The sequence below is a fragment of the Etheostoma spectabile genome, chromosome 5 (genome assembly GCF_008692095.1).
Source record: "Etheostoma spectabile isolate EspeVRDwgs_2016 chromosome 5, UIUC_Espe_1.0, whole genome shotgun sequence".
In the NCBI taxonomy this organism is placed as follows: domain Eukaryota; kingdom Metazoa; phylum Chordata; class Actinopteri; order Perciformes; family Percidae; genus Etheostoma; species Etheostoma spectabile.
The window spans coordinates 34,760,773-34,777,302 of NC_045737.1; the positions used below are offsets into that span (position 1 = coordinate 34,760,773).

The window sequence follows — 16,530 nt, forward strand, 5'->3', positions numbered from 1 at the left end:
TATATATATATATATATATATATGTCATCTTTATTGTCAATTTCTTCACATATACTAGACATGCAGAAGAATCAAAATTTTGTTTCTCACCATCCTTACAGTGAAAAAGACAAGTAACTGCACAAAAAATAAGACAGACATCCCTACCCCAGAGTAAAAACCAAAGTGTTCAACAGATAGGGACATTCTTTAACTCTAACAGTGAACGTCAACAATATTTAAAAGACAATATAACAAGACCAAAAACACAAAAAGGTTATGATATGATGTCTTGTGATAGTACATAAAGATGTACAAAGACTTCAGAGTCCAGACTCATGAAGATGCTGTGTATAAAAGTAGAAGAAACCGCAACTTCGGAGTCCATCGGTTGCAGAGTGAGGGGTTAGAGGGAGGAGAGAGTTCAGTTTCTTGGTAGCCTGGTGGAGACGGGTGTTTTCTAGCCTGGTGGAGACGGGTGTTTCCTAGCCTGGTGGATACAGCTGTTTCCTAGCCTGGTGGATACAGCTGTTTCCTAGCCTGGTGGATACAGCTGTTTCCTAGTCTGGTGGATACAGCTGTTTCCTAGTCTGGTGGATACAGCTGTTTCCTAGTCTGGTGGATACAGCTGTTTCCTAGTCTGGTGGATACAGCTGTTTCCTAGCCTGCTGGATACAGCTGTTTCCTAGTCTGGTGGATACAGCTGTTTCCTCGCTGGGGGATCAGCTGTTTTTACTGTGGTACAGCTGTTTCTAGTCTGTGGATACAGCCTGTTTACTAACCTGGTGGATACAGCTGTTTCCTAACCTGGTGGATACAGCTGTTTCCTAGCCTGGTGGATACAGCTGTTTCCTAGTCTGGTGAAGACGGGTGTTGTGTCTCTCTTGCAGGGAGGGGAGTGGGGCCTCAATGATCTTTGCAGTTGTGGTCGATATGTGCTGCAGTTTTTGTTGTTGTTGTAGTTAGTGCAGCTCCCACCCCACACAGTGATGCAGCAGGTGACTCAATGGGGCCCCTGTAGAAAGGGCCCAAGATGGGTGAGGGGGCTCTTGCTTGGTTGGCTCCTCTCCCCTCTTACAGTATACTTTACATAATACTTTATGTACTGCTGGGTAGCTTGTGAATTCTTATTGATCTAATAACATTTTAATCTACTTGTTGAGTACGTTTTGCATTCTATTCTGGATCTGTTAAATAACTAGTTAGGTACTAAGTTATTTAATAAATGCAGTGAAGTAAAAAATATAATATTTCCTTCTGAATCCTACTAATCTACAGTGCTTGAGTAAGTGTACATAGCTTTTTCTTTGTTTGTCTACTCGCTCAGGTAACTACGGTAACGTGTTGGAGTCTGCAGGCCAGCCCAGTCCCCCTGTTCCCAGTCCTTCTGTCAGTCGGAGGACAAGAGGGCTGGACGCCCCAGACAGCGGCGCCTTGGTTGGCTCGTCTCTTCTCAGCTCCAGCACTGCCAACCTGTCCGCCCCCCTCCTACCCAGAGAATCCCAGGACTCTCCTTTGACCTCTAAGTCAATCACGCCTCCACAAAGGCCGCTCATCGTCGATGGAAACAAGTTGAGCCGCTTTGTTGTTTGATTATTCATCCTCTGCTGAGCCTTGAAAGAAGTTTGATGGTTTTCTCTGTGCTGTCTTGTGTGCAAATTATGTACACTGTCTCACATAATACGCTTTATGCTTTACAACATATAGTTTGTCATTGTTTTTTCATGGTGTTTTGTAGATAACTATGGCATGTGTGTGTGTGTACATTTAGGTACTACATGCATCTTCCCCTGGAGAAGCAGAAGCCGTGTATTAATGTTCTGAGTCACTGGGAGAACCGCACCTACCGACTCTACAACTCTAATATGCTGGAGAATATAGCTGTTCTGTTTGTATGTGCGCGCACACACACACACACACACACACACACACACACACACACCAAACACACACACACACACACACACAAACACACACACACATTACAGTGTCAACATGATCTGAGTTGTGCTCTTGGTTAAAGCATTAACGTCTAAAGAGCGTAGTCGGGGCGGGGGGGGGGTTGCCGTTCGGTGGGCTCGGGATCTCATCGCTGCTTTTTGCAGATGATGTGGTCCTGATGGCATCATCGGTCTGTGATTCAGCACTACTGGATCGGTTCGCAGCCGAGTGTGAGAACGGCTGGGATGAGGATCAGCACTCTAAATTGAGCATGGTTCTAGCAGGAAACCGATGGAGTGCTTCTTCGGGTGGGGAGTGAGTCCTACCCCAGTGAAGGAGTTTAAGTACCTTGGGGTCTTGTTCGCGAGTGAGGGGACTATGGAGCGTGAGATTGGTCGGAGAATCGGAGCAGCCGGTGCGGTGGTTACAATTCCATTTATCGCCACGTTGTGACGAAAAGAGAGCTGAGCCAGAAGGCAAAGCTCTCGATCTACGGGCAATTTTCGTTCCTACCCTCACCTATGGTCATGAAGGTGGGTCATGACCGAAAGAACGAGATCCGGGTACAAGCGGCCGAATGGGTTTCAGGAGGGTGGTGGGTCTCCCTTAGAGAAGGGTGAGAAGCTCAGTCATCGAGAGGAGCTCGGAGTAGAGCCACTGTCCTTCGCGTCGAAAGGAGCCAGTTGAGGGGGTTCGGGCATCTGGTAAGGATGCCTCCTGGGGCCTCCCTAGGGAGGTGTTCCAGGCACGTCCAGCTGGGAGGAGGCCTCGGGGAAGACCAGGACTAGGTGGAGAGATTATATCTCCAACCTGGCCTGGGAACGCCTCGGGATCCCCCAGTCGGAGCTGGTTGATGTGGCTCGGAAAGGGAAGTTCGGGGTCCCTACTGGAGCTGCTGCCCCCGCGAACCCGATCCGGATAAAGCGGATGAAGATGGATGGATGGATGGACGTCTAAAGAGACTGCTAAAACATCTCTTTTTTTGTAACACTGCAGTAGTTATGTGATGGTGAAAAGTCGCTAAAAATCCTACCTCATAACTCTGTGACTATAGTTTCACTGCCATCCCAATAAAAGAAACTCATATTTTTTGTCTTTTAGGAGGAGGGTTTGGAATTTGCCGCCGAGCTAAACAGGAAGTCAGATCCAGGGGCGGAACATATGCTCAAAACCGTCCTCAAAGAGTTCTGTGCGGACGCCAGGTATTTTAATCTGAGCATAATAACACTGTTGGTATCTCACCGCCGCAATGATGGGAGCGTCAAACTGTAACATTATATAATTACGTCATCGCCTACATTAATCTAGAAGTTTGTCCAGGACCGAAGCTTTGTTCACGAATATGATCAACAGCACTTGACTTGAAAGTGTTAATGCTAAACCCATTCAAATCCTTGACATTGCAATGCTGTTGTAAATCATCAATTCCCTTTTTTAATAATTCTTTAGTTCTTGATAGTTAGTATTTGATAACGTACGGTACACCTGTCAAATGTTCCAGATGTGCCAATGGGGGAAATCTGATGGTGAACTATAAATCAAGAGGACTGTTATACTCCACGACGCATAACTGTAATTCCACTATCACTCTCCTGTTATTTGGGGGAGAGTGTAGACAAACTAGTAGACAAAGAACCCAAATAAATAAATAGCATTCACTGTTACTTTAAACACTGAAAAGGACCTGCAGGATGTTTAAGTGTTTCAAACTGTTCTGTGTTTCTGAAGGAGTTTCATAGAAACATTGGAGGCCAAGTTGAAGGCAGAGATAAAGTCGAGCTACCTGACACAGCTGGACAGGAAACGCCTCACCATGTGTAAAGAGGAACTGGTGGGGAAATCTGAGACATTCACATACACACATATAACATTAATACACCAATAGTGATGTATTTACATCAATACTAACAAGCATTGAGCATTTGCACCAAAGATGTGCACAAATCATGTATTTCAACTGTGTGTGTGTGTGTGTGTGTGTGTGTGTGTGTGTGTGTGTGTGTGTGTGTGTGTGTGTGTGTTGCAGGAGAGTATGATAGAGGAGGCCAAGTCCTTAGTTGAGAGGAAGAGAAACACTGGGTGAAAGAGATGCTGCTGGATGCAGCAAAACTCACAAACAAACTACGCTTCCTTGTGGAGGAGGGATGGAATCACTCAAGGTGTGTGTGTGTGTTGTGGTTGTGTTGTGTTTGTGTGTGGGTGAATTGTGTCGTGTGTGTGTGTGTGTGTGTGTGTGTGTGTGTGTGTGTGTGTGGTGTGTTTTTCATGTACATCCCAACAATCTTTTTGTAAGAATTCACTGTTTTCATTAGTTACGTTGCACCTTTCTTACACACGTGTGCACGCCTTCACATTCTACAGCCCCAGCACACAGTGCCTGATGTATTTGTGTGGTTGCTAAGCAACAACAAGCGTGTTGCATACTCTCGGGTGCGCACCAGAGACCTGCTGTACTCTAGCAGCCGGGAGGCCCGAGGAATCCACTGTGGCAAGATAATAACACTGTTTCTGAAGGTAAACAAATGCACGCACACACGCACGCACACACACACACACACACACACACACACACACACAAACTAACTTTATTGTAGGACGTCTGACAGAAAAAGGCCTGTGTTTGAATGTGTGCAGCCTCCAGGAAAGCGTGTTGTAGGCTTGTCGGTCCAAGCAAAGCTGGATGTCTATCTGTGGTATGGAACCTGTTCAGAGTCGGTCCACATGCTGGACGATCTGCCTTCAGGGTTCGTTTCAGCCACCGGGGGCGTTGACGCTAACTGCCCCCCAACAAGCCTGGTGTGCAAAGGTGAGATGCAGTGCAGAGTTTTCTCTGGTTTCTTTTTTGCCATTTTGTCTTTGAACTTCACACGTAGCATATTAGAAAAATGTTGTCTTCTTTGTGACCACTGACTAGAAACAGACAACGTCGACCAAACTAGGGCTGCAACTAACAATTATTGTCATTGTCGATTAATCTGTTGATTATTGTTCCCCTGGTCACTGTTTCCCAAAGCCCTAGAATACATCCTCAACGGTCTTGTTTTAACTGAGGCTTTAAAGTCACCCTTAACCCTCTATTGCATGAATTATTTTTTAAACATGGTAAAAATGTCTTGATGTGTTTTTATGACTTCAGGTTGCTTAAATAAAGCAATTGTTAAAAAAAAATTAAAGGGGCACGCATTTGTGGAAAGTGCCAAGAAATCCATTATTTGGTTAAAAATATGCCTTTATTGAAAAAATTCCAAACAAAGTCAACTTATACGCCATATGGCAATTAATTAATTTTAGCCTTTTACAGAACAATTTTAACTGGTTTAAGTGATTCAAATTAAAAGTGTACTTACCCCAGATAACAGATTCATTTTTTTTTTTTCAAAGAAATGCTTCTAAAATTGAGAAAAAAATGACAACATTTTGGCTGATCCTGTAAATTGATCTTTAGTGTGGTACATGCACGGAAAAGTGGGGGGGGGGGGGGACAGGATTTCCTGGTTATGTAAAGTCATGAAATTAACAACACTTCAAAATGTTACTTCAAAATATCTATTTACACAATTAAACAGAAAACAATGCTTTTTTTTTGCATTTTTGCCATATGGCAACACCATGCAATAGAGGGTCAACTACATGTTACATTGTGATTCTGTGTCTCCAGAGCAGTATCAATTCCAGTTGAGGTGCCACATGTATCAGGCTCGTGGTCTCATCGCTGCAGACACCTCCGGCCTGTCGGACCCTTTTGCTCGAGTCACCTTTCTGTCACACAGCCAGACCACCCAGGTAAGTGATGGTTAGTGTTCCTAGAACACTAAATAAAGCTTCTCTGGGATTGCTGATTATCATGTACACCCACACATGTTTTATTTATTACACTAACAACTGAATGATAATAAAGGAATAACCTAAACATGCAGCATTTAAATATAGAAAAACGGCTGTACAGGTGGTGGCCAGTCAGCTGTTGCAAACTTTCTTTTTGAGATGGGACTTGATTAATAGTTACTTGATAACTTAATGATTATTAAGTAATGGTCTTGTTAGCAGTTAATGTTTCATAAGTGCTTTGTTAATGGCTTGTAAATACACTTGCAATCCAGCGTAATTGCATCTTACTGTGTGTAGGATTTGAGCTGTCATTGTCCAAATCTATGTTCATTTGTGTGTGTGTGTGTGTGTGTGTGTGTGTGTGTGTGTGTGTGTTTGCTGCTATCAGATAATAAGCCAGACTCTCAGTCCGACATGGAATCAGTGTTTGACCATGAGCCCCCTGCTGCTGAGTGGAGACCTGCAGCACATCCAGCAGGAGCCCCCACGCGTTGTCATCGAGGTGTATGACGACGACGCGCTGGTAAGCCACGTAGACGGATCCGTTGACAAATCAAACAAGTAATGCTTCAAGCATGGATTTGCTACTGACTTTAAACTTGTGACCCTCTCTCTGGATCTCATCCCCGCCCTGTGCCGCGTGCAGAGTAAGGCGGAGTATCTGGGAGCCACGGTGACGGTGCCCGAGGTGCGATTGTCCTCAGACCCTTACACACCTCCCACTCTGCAGTACAGCCCCCTGCACTACGGCAGCCAGACCGGAGGAGACCTGCTGGCTGCTTTTGAACTGCTGCAGGTCAATCAATAGCCATTTAGTTTCCATCTTGACAATGCAGAATAAGACAATATTGAAGAATGAAGCACTGACAATGAAGGCGTGTCACTGTGATGAATGTGTAGTTCCAAGAGTTTGGGGAGCAGAGGCTGCCGGCGTTAGAGGAACAGGAAGGAGGCATCTTCACGGTTCCTGCCAACATCAGACCAGTTCTCAGCACCTACAGGCTGGAGGTATGGCTTCCCTTTTGTGTGTGTGTGTGTGTGTGTGTGTTTTAGGACACTCAGGCTTTTAAAAACTGTGTAGCTGAGTTGTTTTGTCATTGGACGACTCTCCACACTCATTTTTCGTTAAAGTTCCTCTGCCATTTTATTATTAACAAGCTGACAGGTTTGTTTTAACCCAGCAGCACTGTTATAACATGGGAATGGTGAATTTCTTTCTCTTATTTTTACATAGCCAATACATAACCAATACCAACCCCAGCACTTAGCTCTAAGAAACGTGTATGTATGTTTTCTGTCCACTAGGTGTTGTTCTGGGGTTTGAGGGAGCTGAAGAAGGTTCAGTTCCTGTCTGTTGATCGCCCACAGGTACACACAAACACACACACACACACACTCACACACACACACACACACACACACACACACACACACACAGCTGCATTGTCTTAACTTAGCCAGGTAGGCTATGTGCTCCCTTCTGACTGCATGACTAAAACATAGAAGTGTCAAGTCAAGATGTTTTAATTTAGTTTAAAGCTACAGTGCGTAGTTTCTTTTGCCCCCCTATGAGGAATTCTAAGTAATGGTAAAAGAAAAGTAACAGCTGTTACGAGCCAAGTAGGAGACAGAGGATTAAAAACACAATGAACTCTTAATTACTCTTAGGAGGTTATTATCTTCACTCACTTCTGTGCGCAAAAATAACGACAAAGAAAGACAACACAATCATCTGAACATAGTAATACTGAGAAAGTCAGAGAGAGCTGTGTGGAGCTGATAGTCTTAATTAGCCTTGTACTTCTAACTTGTAACTCATTTGGCAACGGCTTGAATGTAACGGACGTTCATAAATATAAAAAGGTTACGCATTTAAGTTTTAAGTAGCCCAATATCCCAAATTCCTGATTTGCATGAAGAGGTTTACAGCAAACGGCACCCTCTATCCCTAAAACCTTGATTTGGATAATGACAAACTTATCACAAAAAAACTTTTGAAGTGCCCATGTTATGAAAAAAAACCCTTTTCCTAGGATTTAGGGTGTTATTTTGTATCTCTGGTGCTTCCACACGCATGCAAACTTGGAAAAAACTCTCCATGCTGTTTTGAGTAAGAGACAAGTTTCTGAATGTCTTCTGCCTTCAGTCTCCAGGGGGGGCTGTTCAAAATCTGCTTTCTACGTAACTAGCTGAAACGAGGTGGCTAACCGTAGCAAGCTAGCGCTAGCATAGCTCGTTCTGAATGGCAAAGCACTGCTACAACACACACTAGTTCACCATAATCTACAAAAGTAAGTATGTCCCTGTTTGGCAGGTATTCCACGCAAAGTTGGAAGTGCTCCCTTGTTTAGAAGAAGTCTGCTGGCTAATCCTGCCTTGTACTACTGAAGTTGTAGAAACAGCTACTAGCTACTGTGCATGTGCACCTTCCTAAAATATTGTAAAGAAGTGAGATGTCTCACGTTGTTGCTAAACAGAGACCTAAACACACAGGGTGAAAAGAGGATCTGCAGCAATGTGGGGTACAACAAAAATATGGTGTTTTTTGAAAATGATACCATGTAAACCTATTTTGGCACAACCTCAAAATACAATTATGAACCTGAAAATTAGCTCAATATGGGCGCTTTAACAACAAAAAATGAAAGAAACCTCAGGAAGCATCCATCGTCAAAAAACACAAAACTAGTATCCAGTTAATTTACACATTAGAAGAAAAAGAGCTGGAAACCTTGAAAGACAGAAATGACAAAAAACCGATGTGAGAGCCTCATGAAATAAAATTATATAACAATAACCTTTTCTCTTTCTCTAGGTCTTCATAGAGTGTGCAGGTAAAACTTTGCGTTCCTCCGTCATTCAGAAGTACAAGTCCAACCCAAACTTCACCACGCTGGTTGATTTCATTGAGCTGGTAAGACCAATAGAACATTTATACCCCATGTTGTTGTTGTTTTTTGGAATGATGTTCAGGTGTCGACATGCCTTTGGCCGTGTAGTGATGATGTGTTACGACGTATCCACTCTAGCTAAGGAATCAACCAATGTATTGGTTAACGAATGGTCTTTTATACTCTCTTCTGCCGTCCTTTAGGAGTTACCAGAGAACGAACACCTCCACCCTCCTCTCAGCATCACTGTTGTCGATTGGCGGGCGTTTGGTCGCAGCACGTTGGTCGGAAACCACATTATCAACAACCTCAACGCCTTCAAATACATCCCACCCCCAGCCTCGCCTGCCCCCATACAGACACACAAACCACCCAAAGTCACATACACCCCCGGACCTGCCCTGACACCCGATCCACAGAGCACTCAGGGTAAGAAATCAACGGACGAGCTACACAAACATTTTTATCCTATTATCAAATGTGACGATTGGAGAGCCCATAAAAAATCTCTAGTAACATTGAAGGATTTTTTGGCCACACATAAAACCACTTTAAAGAAAACTCTTTTTTACTTGAAAAAAATATTGTTGGTTGCAAAAATGCCAGGGACTCAGATAAACAATATAAGTATTAAGCAGTTAAGTGTTATGTCAGTATGCATGTTGGAACGGATTCAATTTTTTTAAAGATTATATTTTGGGCATTTTAGGCCTTGATTTGTATAGGACAACTATAGACTAGACTTGAAAGGGCGAATGACATGCAGCAAAGGGCGGCAGGTTGGTGTCAAACCAGCGGCCGCTGTGTCAAAGAGTAAGCCTTTATACACGGGAACCTGCTCTACCAGGTGAGCTAACAAGGCACCAAGGAAAGTAGTTGATGAAAATGATGATGACAGAGAAGATAATTATGATTGATTGATTTCCCAATCTAGCCAGTAGGCTCAGTTGATCTCGTTCCATAGGAAGATTTACCTTTGTCACTCGTCCAATAGAAGCATCCCAACACGCTGCAGAGACCAGTTTAGCTGAAGCACTAACTAATCAAGACTGCCTGATCACTGTGGAGGATGAAGCCCCACCTACACCTCCCGACCCACCCAAACCTAAGCAAGAAACCAGCAAGAAAAAGGTGAAAGTCCCAGCATATACTACACCTACATAAGTAACTACGGCATGTTCTTATGGATCCCATATATCGCTGTCTAAATACTCTTTGCTCGTGCATGCTGTATATATATATTTTGAATCCAGGACAGCACGACAAGCTCTACTCGTGGTCGTTCCACCAAGCGAAGGAAGCGGACCATCGCTGACGAATCAGCTGAGAGTGTCATCGACTGGTGGTCCAAATACTACGCGTCTGTCGAGAAACAGGTAGCTCTGATTGTTCAGTTTTGTTTGTTTGTAAAAAAAAAAGAAAAAATCTTTCTCCAACAGAACATGTTAACATGTGTGCTCTTGTTTGTGTCCCAGGCCCAACAGGACAGCTCTCCTTTCCCCCAGCTCTTTGAGAGCGGTAAGAACTCATCTTGTGATGTTACACCTCTGTCAGTCCCATTGAAGGTGCTCTGTGACTCACAACACTTGAAGGTTACAATTGGCATTAATTTCTGGCACAAATGACTATGCAGTAGTCACAGGTATTTATTGGCTCCAGGTCTGATCGGCAGTGATAGAAACATGACACCCAAGTGGACACACTTATTTTCGCCCCCTTTTCCGGCACGATGCAGTGATGCACGCTGAAGTTACATAATATCCGTAAAGAAACGTGCAGTGCATGCAGTAGCCCCTGATCATCAGCTGACTGATAAAGTATTAAATATAAAAAAAAAAGAAGTTACCTTGGTAACATTTTCACTGGCCTCCATCCTGCTTTCTATGGTTTATTAATCATGTTTTACGTTTGTGATGACGGACATGAGATCACCAGAAAAAAAAAAGAAAAGAAAGGCATATTGGAATATGGGAAAATTGGAATTTCCCCACACAATAAACAAATTAAAATTAAAATTAAATTAAATACTCGTCTACTGGCAATGGGAAAGGAGTCTGTTGCTTATTTTTAGCGTGTTTTCCCGTGTTTGAAATACCTGAATATATCTGATCATTTTGGTGGGAAAGGTTATTAGTTGTGTTTTGTTAAATTCAATACCATTTTAGTGGATTATTTCCCTATTAACTGGGGTGGGACGGATGTCTAATAGACACTATTGGGACACTTAGACGCACTAGAGGGGAACGTCATCCACGTTAAATATCTCTGTTTAGACCCTCTTGTCATTAATCTGTATTTTTGTATATTTTGTCACATGACTTTGCAAACATAAACTAGTGATCTGATTTGGCATAAAAATACAATTTTATGCTTTATCAGTTATCTGACATCAGAAACCATACCCTTAAATAAATAAATAAATGTAAAGGTGGTAAGTGTAAATGAAAATAACTGAATGAATTCACCCAAATATTTTAGGTGTTTCAGAGTGAACAGATCCTCGCAAAAACATCTTTTGAACATGTTGCTTTTACCACTGAAACTATCAGTTTAAATCTATCGTTGGCTAAACTATTTCAAAATGGCGGCTTGTTCAGGACACCGACGTCTGTCGCTAGCAATGATGACGCAGTGATTAGTGACGATTCTCTCCGACCAGTCGGTAGTCTGCAGGTTTTCACGTCACCTTTTGGTATCGCCTCAGTTCGCTTTGGAACCTCGACCCAGGTGATACTAAAAATAGTACCTGTTAGCTAATATCGGGTAGAGTCGAATCAAGCACGTACCATGTAATGGAAAAACGCCATAAAATAAATATGCGATTAAAGTTGTCTCGGGAAGGGTTACCCCATTATATTGCCCTTTGACCCACACACACATTGTTGTGTATTGCAGCTTTGCCATACCAGAGCTTGCTCAGCGATGGAATAGACTCCTTGGGTAAGGACAAAGACACGCAGCTAAAAAGGTTCTCAAGCTAGTTTTAGACTCTGTTAATCGTTACTTTCTTGAAGGAAATCTTCTGCTCTTTGTTTACAACTGGAAGCTCTGGGGACTGACTGGAACTTACTGGTTTGTGTGGTACCTTTCTGTAGATAGGTCTGTTAGGCTCTTTTCAAAGTATCACACTGTTGATGTACTGGATGTGTGGTTCTGTCACTGCATGATCTTCCCTGCAGCTACCATTGTTACCCTCCAGGTACTTTTAGCAGTGGACAAAGTGGTGTTAGCCGCTTTACTGGGGGTACAATTACCTAAAATGTTACTCTAGAGGGATCGCTATGGTGTTATTTAATGTGCAGGTGAGCAGCATTTATTAGATTTCTGAAAAGTCCTCTGGAACGGGCAGGATGATGGTACTTTTCCCATGGCACACCAATCTGACTTTGTATGACATTTCTTTATGAAATGCTATTCTATAACTTGTTATGATTATTTTAATTGCATACTGGGCATGCACAAGCTACAATGCTATTGATAAGGGTATATGTGTCCTCTTGGTACCGTTTGAAAGAATGGCAAACTCAATAAAATGTCACCAAAACATGGACAAACGTGGAAAGAACATTGTACAATTTGACCAAAACATCTCTATACACTTCCAAACATGGACCATCAGTCATTAGACATCAAGGAACATCTGCATTTGCCTGTGTCTGTTTGCCGGTGCATGTTTAATTGGTGTGCCGTGGCTATCAAGGATCTCTTTCTTTTTTTACATTTTTTTTGATGAAGATGAAGGAGATTAACTTAAGTTACTTAAAAAAACGACTGAATGTAGTTTGTTCCCGGCCGTTCTGCAATGCAACGGTGCCTTGTGTCAGTGTGTCTCTGCTGAAAGTATCTTGTCTCGTGTGTTCCAACAGTCGCTAGCGTCTCCGATGGGGACAAGAAGAAGAAACTAAAAGGAAAAGGAACCCTGGAGCCGAGCACTGATCTGTCTTCTAAATTAGCCACACTCAAGGTACACCATTCCCAAACACTGAAAGTCCAATAAGATCACAGCACACACTCTGACAAACCTATGCTCAGAATTAAAACACACTTCATAGCACAGATTTAGCTACTAATGCTCCTTAAAGCATGGTGGTAACGCAGTGTGTGTAGTCTACTAAGCTTGATTGGTGATTGATTGGTGGGACAATGTATGTTGTTGTTGTCATTATTTAATAGAGTGTGTGTTATCAGGGAAATCCCCCCATACCTCATATCAGCATTTAAAAAGCATGTACTATAATGTTTTTTTTCTACCAACAAGTAGAATTTCACATGAATAGATATTGTCAGGATTCTACAGACAAGTTTGTAGAAGTTGTAAAAAAACAAAATTCTCTTTACAAATATGTGCAAATATTTTTAATCAAACAATATATCTTGGTAATAGTACATGTCAGAGAGAGAAATGTTGGATGCAGTGATGCTGGCAATCTTTCTGCAGCTGTACAACAAGGAGCTGGAGGCCGAGTTTGGCCCTTTTGATGATTGGGTGAGCACATATGAGCTGTTCAGAGGGAAAGCCAATGAGGAGGAGGGCGCGACGGAGGAGAGATTTGTCGGCAAATTTAAGGTGAGACAATAAAGTTGGCAACAAATCATCTATCTTCACTATTGTTCCAATCCACTATGTGCATAATTTTCTCTGCAGGGGCGATTCTGCCTGTACAGGCTGACTGAGAACGAGGACAGGGACGAAGACGCGGGCATTGGGGACTTCAGAGTCAGCAGAGGAATCCCTCCCAACAGACCGGTCCAAGTCCTCATACGGGTCTACATTGTCTCTGTGCGTCTACATTTTATTGATCCATTTTAGAAATTTTAAGTGTAGACTATGGATGTTTTGGGGCATTTGGACTACATGCACGAGCATGTTAGAATAATTGACCATAGTCCGCTAGGTCACTAGGCTTCATTAAGGAATATGTGAAATTAAAATTCATAATTTTACCTATTCCCCGGCAAAGAAGTAAAATCACATTATGGCTAACACATAGAAAGAACTAAAGGAGAAAATGTGCACATCAAAAACATGAGAACAAATAAGACAATTTATTTCCTCTTTTCTTTCTGCTTGTTGTATCAAACATCGCATTTAGCTACAAAAGTGGGTGAATCCTCCTAAAACAAATTAATAAATGATCATAGTCTAAATCTAGTTTCTGTTGTATAGTTTCTGCCATCCCAGAAGTCTGTTCTTCAGATGCAAAGCAATACATTACAAGGAACAGCGTGACTTCGACCTCCTCCACTTTAATTATATTGTCATTTTTGCAAATAAATTAACTTTGTTGTTGCTGTTTGATTTTGTAATTTTCTTTTCAAAGTAATTCAATGAGCCCCCAATGAGCAGAATTGCGTACAGTTTAACTCAGGATTCAAAATTAACTTTTTTGTCCACCAGCCAAAGGGCTAGTGAATGTTTGGCTTGTGAGTCCATTGGTGGATGGTGCTTTTTTTAAGCCCTGGTTTGACAGACTGCAGTGTAATACCTAACATGCAGGTCTGTCAATGTTGTCCCCAACAAAGCCTGGGAAAAGTCACGGAAACACAGGGAAACTGAGAATATGCACACCCATACATACGGCTCAAATACAGAATCCTTGCTTTTATGACACTAAACTATACAAACGTGTTAATGTTATCTCCTCCCTCTTCAGGCGTCTAACCTGCACCCAGCAGATCCGGATGGGAAGTCGGACCCTTACATTGTTGTTCGACTCGGCAAGAACGAAATCAAAGACAGAGACAACTACATCCCTAAACAGCTGAATCCTGTGTTTGGAAGGTATGTGGCTGACTGACTTCAGCTTAGCCCTTTGTTTTAAGGTGTTTTCATGTTTTGGGCCACGACGTACAACTTCTCCTTTTCTTCCTGCTTCCAGATCTTTTGAGATGCAGGCAACATTTCCTCACGAGTCGCTGCTGTCAGTGTTGATCTACGACTATGACATGGTTGGAGGGGACGACCTGATAGGAGAGACTCGCATCGACCTGGAGAACCGATTCTACAGCCGACACAGAGCCACCTGCGGCCTCCCTACTGAGTACAGTCTGTAAGTCTGGAAGTTTCACCCAGCCGGGTTGAGTAACTCTTACTTCTGTTGTCTCTGTGCTCTTATTTAGGTATTAATTTTTTCATTTAATGTTTTATCGGATTTTCCATATATCACAACTCTACACGGCCACATCAATTTCAGTGTTAATTACATAGAAAACAAATAATAGCAAACAGACAGCAGAAAAAGTAACAGAGCCTGTGAGAAAATGTAATAAGAGCCACAAAAATGAATAAAATTGCACGTCACAAGTACAGCTGCCTTATCTTTAAATGAATACGCTGTGAGCCAGTGTCCTTAGATTTTATCTAAGTAAAGTATCCACCTCTGCCATATCTTTGCGTAGACATCTCCCCTGAAACCTCACCTTCACCAAATCATCCTTATGTTTTGTATGACATTAAACCCTGTTTGTCATCCGCGCAAACGGCTTAAACTAAGAACGGCTGCAATGGAGAACCCTTTTACTAAAACCTTACGCTCTGTCTAATAACCGCTCTAATACAGGTTGCTATGCTTCCTCTGTTTGTGTGTTAGTGACGGTTATAACGCCTGGAGAGACTGTCTGAAGCCGTCCGAGCTGCTGACCAAGCTGTGCAGAGAGAACGGTCTGGACGAGCCTCAGTTCAGACCCGGACGCATCACTGTGGCTGACAAAGTTTTTGTTGGCAAGACGCTCTTTATGCATGAAGGTAAAACCTGGACACCCTACATATGGCTGTTGGTCTGAGATAAGACTTTAACCCCCTGCATTTAGCATTTATAAACACTATAAAAACATGTAGGCCTATATGGTTTATAACACGCTATAATGGGAGTAGTGATAGCAGAGACTTTTTAAGTATTTATTAATGTACACTATCTGTCATTTTACGTAATTTGTATTCCTTATCTGTTTTCTGATAACACTTGATGGGAAAATACATTATTAACCACTTACTTACAACTACCTAATAGTGTAGTGTGTGGAATATTATGTGTGATTATTATGATATGTGCTAATCTCAAATGTAATGTAATGTAAACATGTCTCAGACCAGCCATTGGAGTCCTATGAGCACCTGTCTCTGAAGATCCTGCACCGCTGGGCGGAGATCCCAGCCGTGGGATGCAAGCTGGTACCAGAACACATCGAGACCAGAACTCTGTTTAACAAGGCTCGGCCCGGCATGGACCAGGTATTTTATAGTAGTTTAACACTTTCTAACAAGGTACCCGGTTCTTCAACTGTAATATCCATCCATCCATCTTTGTCTGCTTATCTGGAATCGAGTCGCGGGGGCAAGCAGCTCCAGCAGGGGACCCCAAACTTCCCTTTCCTAACTGTAATATCGATTAAAACCAAAACATAGTTTTCTTCTGAGAAGAAGAAGTAATTTGACCTTTGTATGCCTTTAATTTGCTGCATCAGCCTCAATCTTTCAGAATAAAAGCATAATACTGTTACATTTTTATCACACAAGTGGGTTTTTAGATTGAAAGATTTACAGAATACAATTAAAGAATCAGAAATGCATGCGAAGTACATGTACCCTGTATGACATACAAAAGCTAGTTAATTTCCACAAATGTAATCTGGTGCAAAAGAACTTATATTTCTAAAGTTCTTCTGTTGGCAAGTGCCTTATCCTCACACCAATAAACAATCCAAAAACATATTTTGAGAAAAGTAGACTCATAACTTTCAACTTACTACTAAAATACTCTGCTTTTATTCTGAAGGCCAGAGGCTATTTCTGGAAGTCTAATGTTAGCTGGAGGAGCACAACTAGATCCTGGTCCATGCTTAGTGTAATGCTACTTCTTTTTGTGTGTGTGTGTGTGTGTGTGTGTGTGTG

The 16,530-nt window shown here is 42.3% G+C and overlaps 1 protein-coding gene across 1 annotated transcript in view; it reads left to right on the forward strand.

The window, feature by feature from the left end:
- fer1l6 (fer-1 like family member 6) overlaps positions 1-16,530 on the forward strand; it is a 39,599-nt gene that overhangs the window by 9,579 nt on the left and 13,490 nt on the right. Inside the window, 26 exon segments of the mRNA XM_032515412.1 lie at positions 1,307-1,550; positions 1,751-1,871; positions 3,022-3,122; positions 3,649-3,751; positions 3,947-3,998; positions 4,001-4,083; positions 4,282-4,434; positions 4,555-4,726; positions 5,579-5,703; positions 6,137-6,271; positions 6,395-6,544; positions 6,649-6,756; positions 7,054-7,116; positions 8,564-8,662; positions 8,843-9,068; positions 9,634-9,770; positions 9,893-10,015; positions 10,115-10,157; positions 11,535-11,579; positions 12,506-12,603; positions 13,078-13,206; positions 13,285-13,419; positions 14,294-14,421; positions 14,519-14,689; positions 15,230-15,384; positions 15,728-15,870. Of these exon segments, the coding sequence (XP_032371303.1) occupies positions 1,307-1,550; positions 1,751-1,871; positions 3,022-3,122; positions 3,649-3,751; positions 3,947-3,998; positions 4,001-4,083; positions 4,282-4,434; positions 4,555-4,726; positions 5,579-5,703; positions 6,137-6,271; positions 6,395-6,544; positions 6,649-6,756; positions 7,054-7,116; positions 8,564-8,662; positions 8,843-9,068; positions 9,634-9,770; positions 9,893-10,015; positions 10,115-10,157; positions 11,535-11,579; positions 12,506-12,603; positions 13,078-13,206; positions 13,285-13,419; positions 14,294-14,421; positions 14,519-14,689; positions 15,230-15,384; positions 15,728-15,870 (3,242 nt within the window).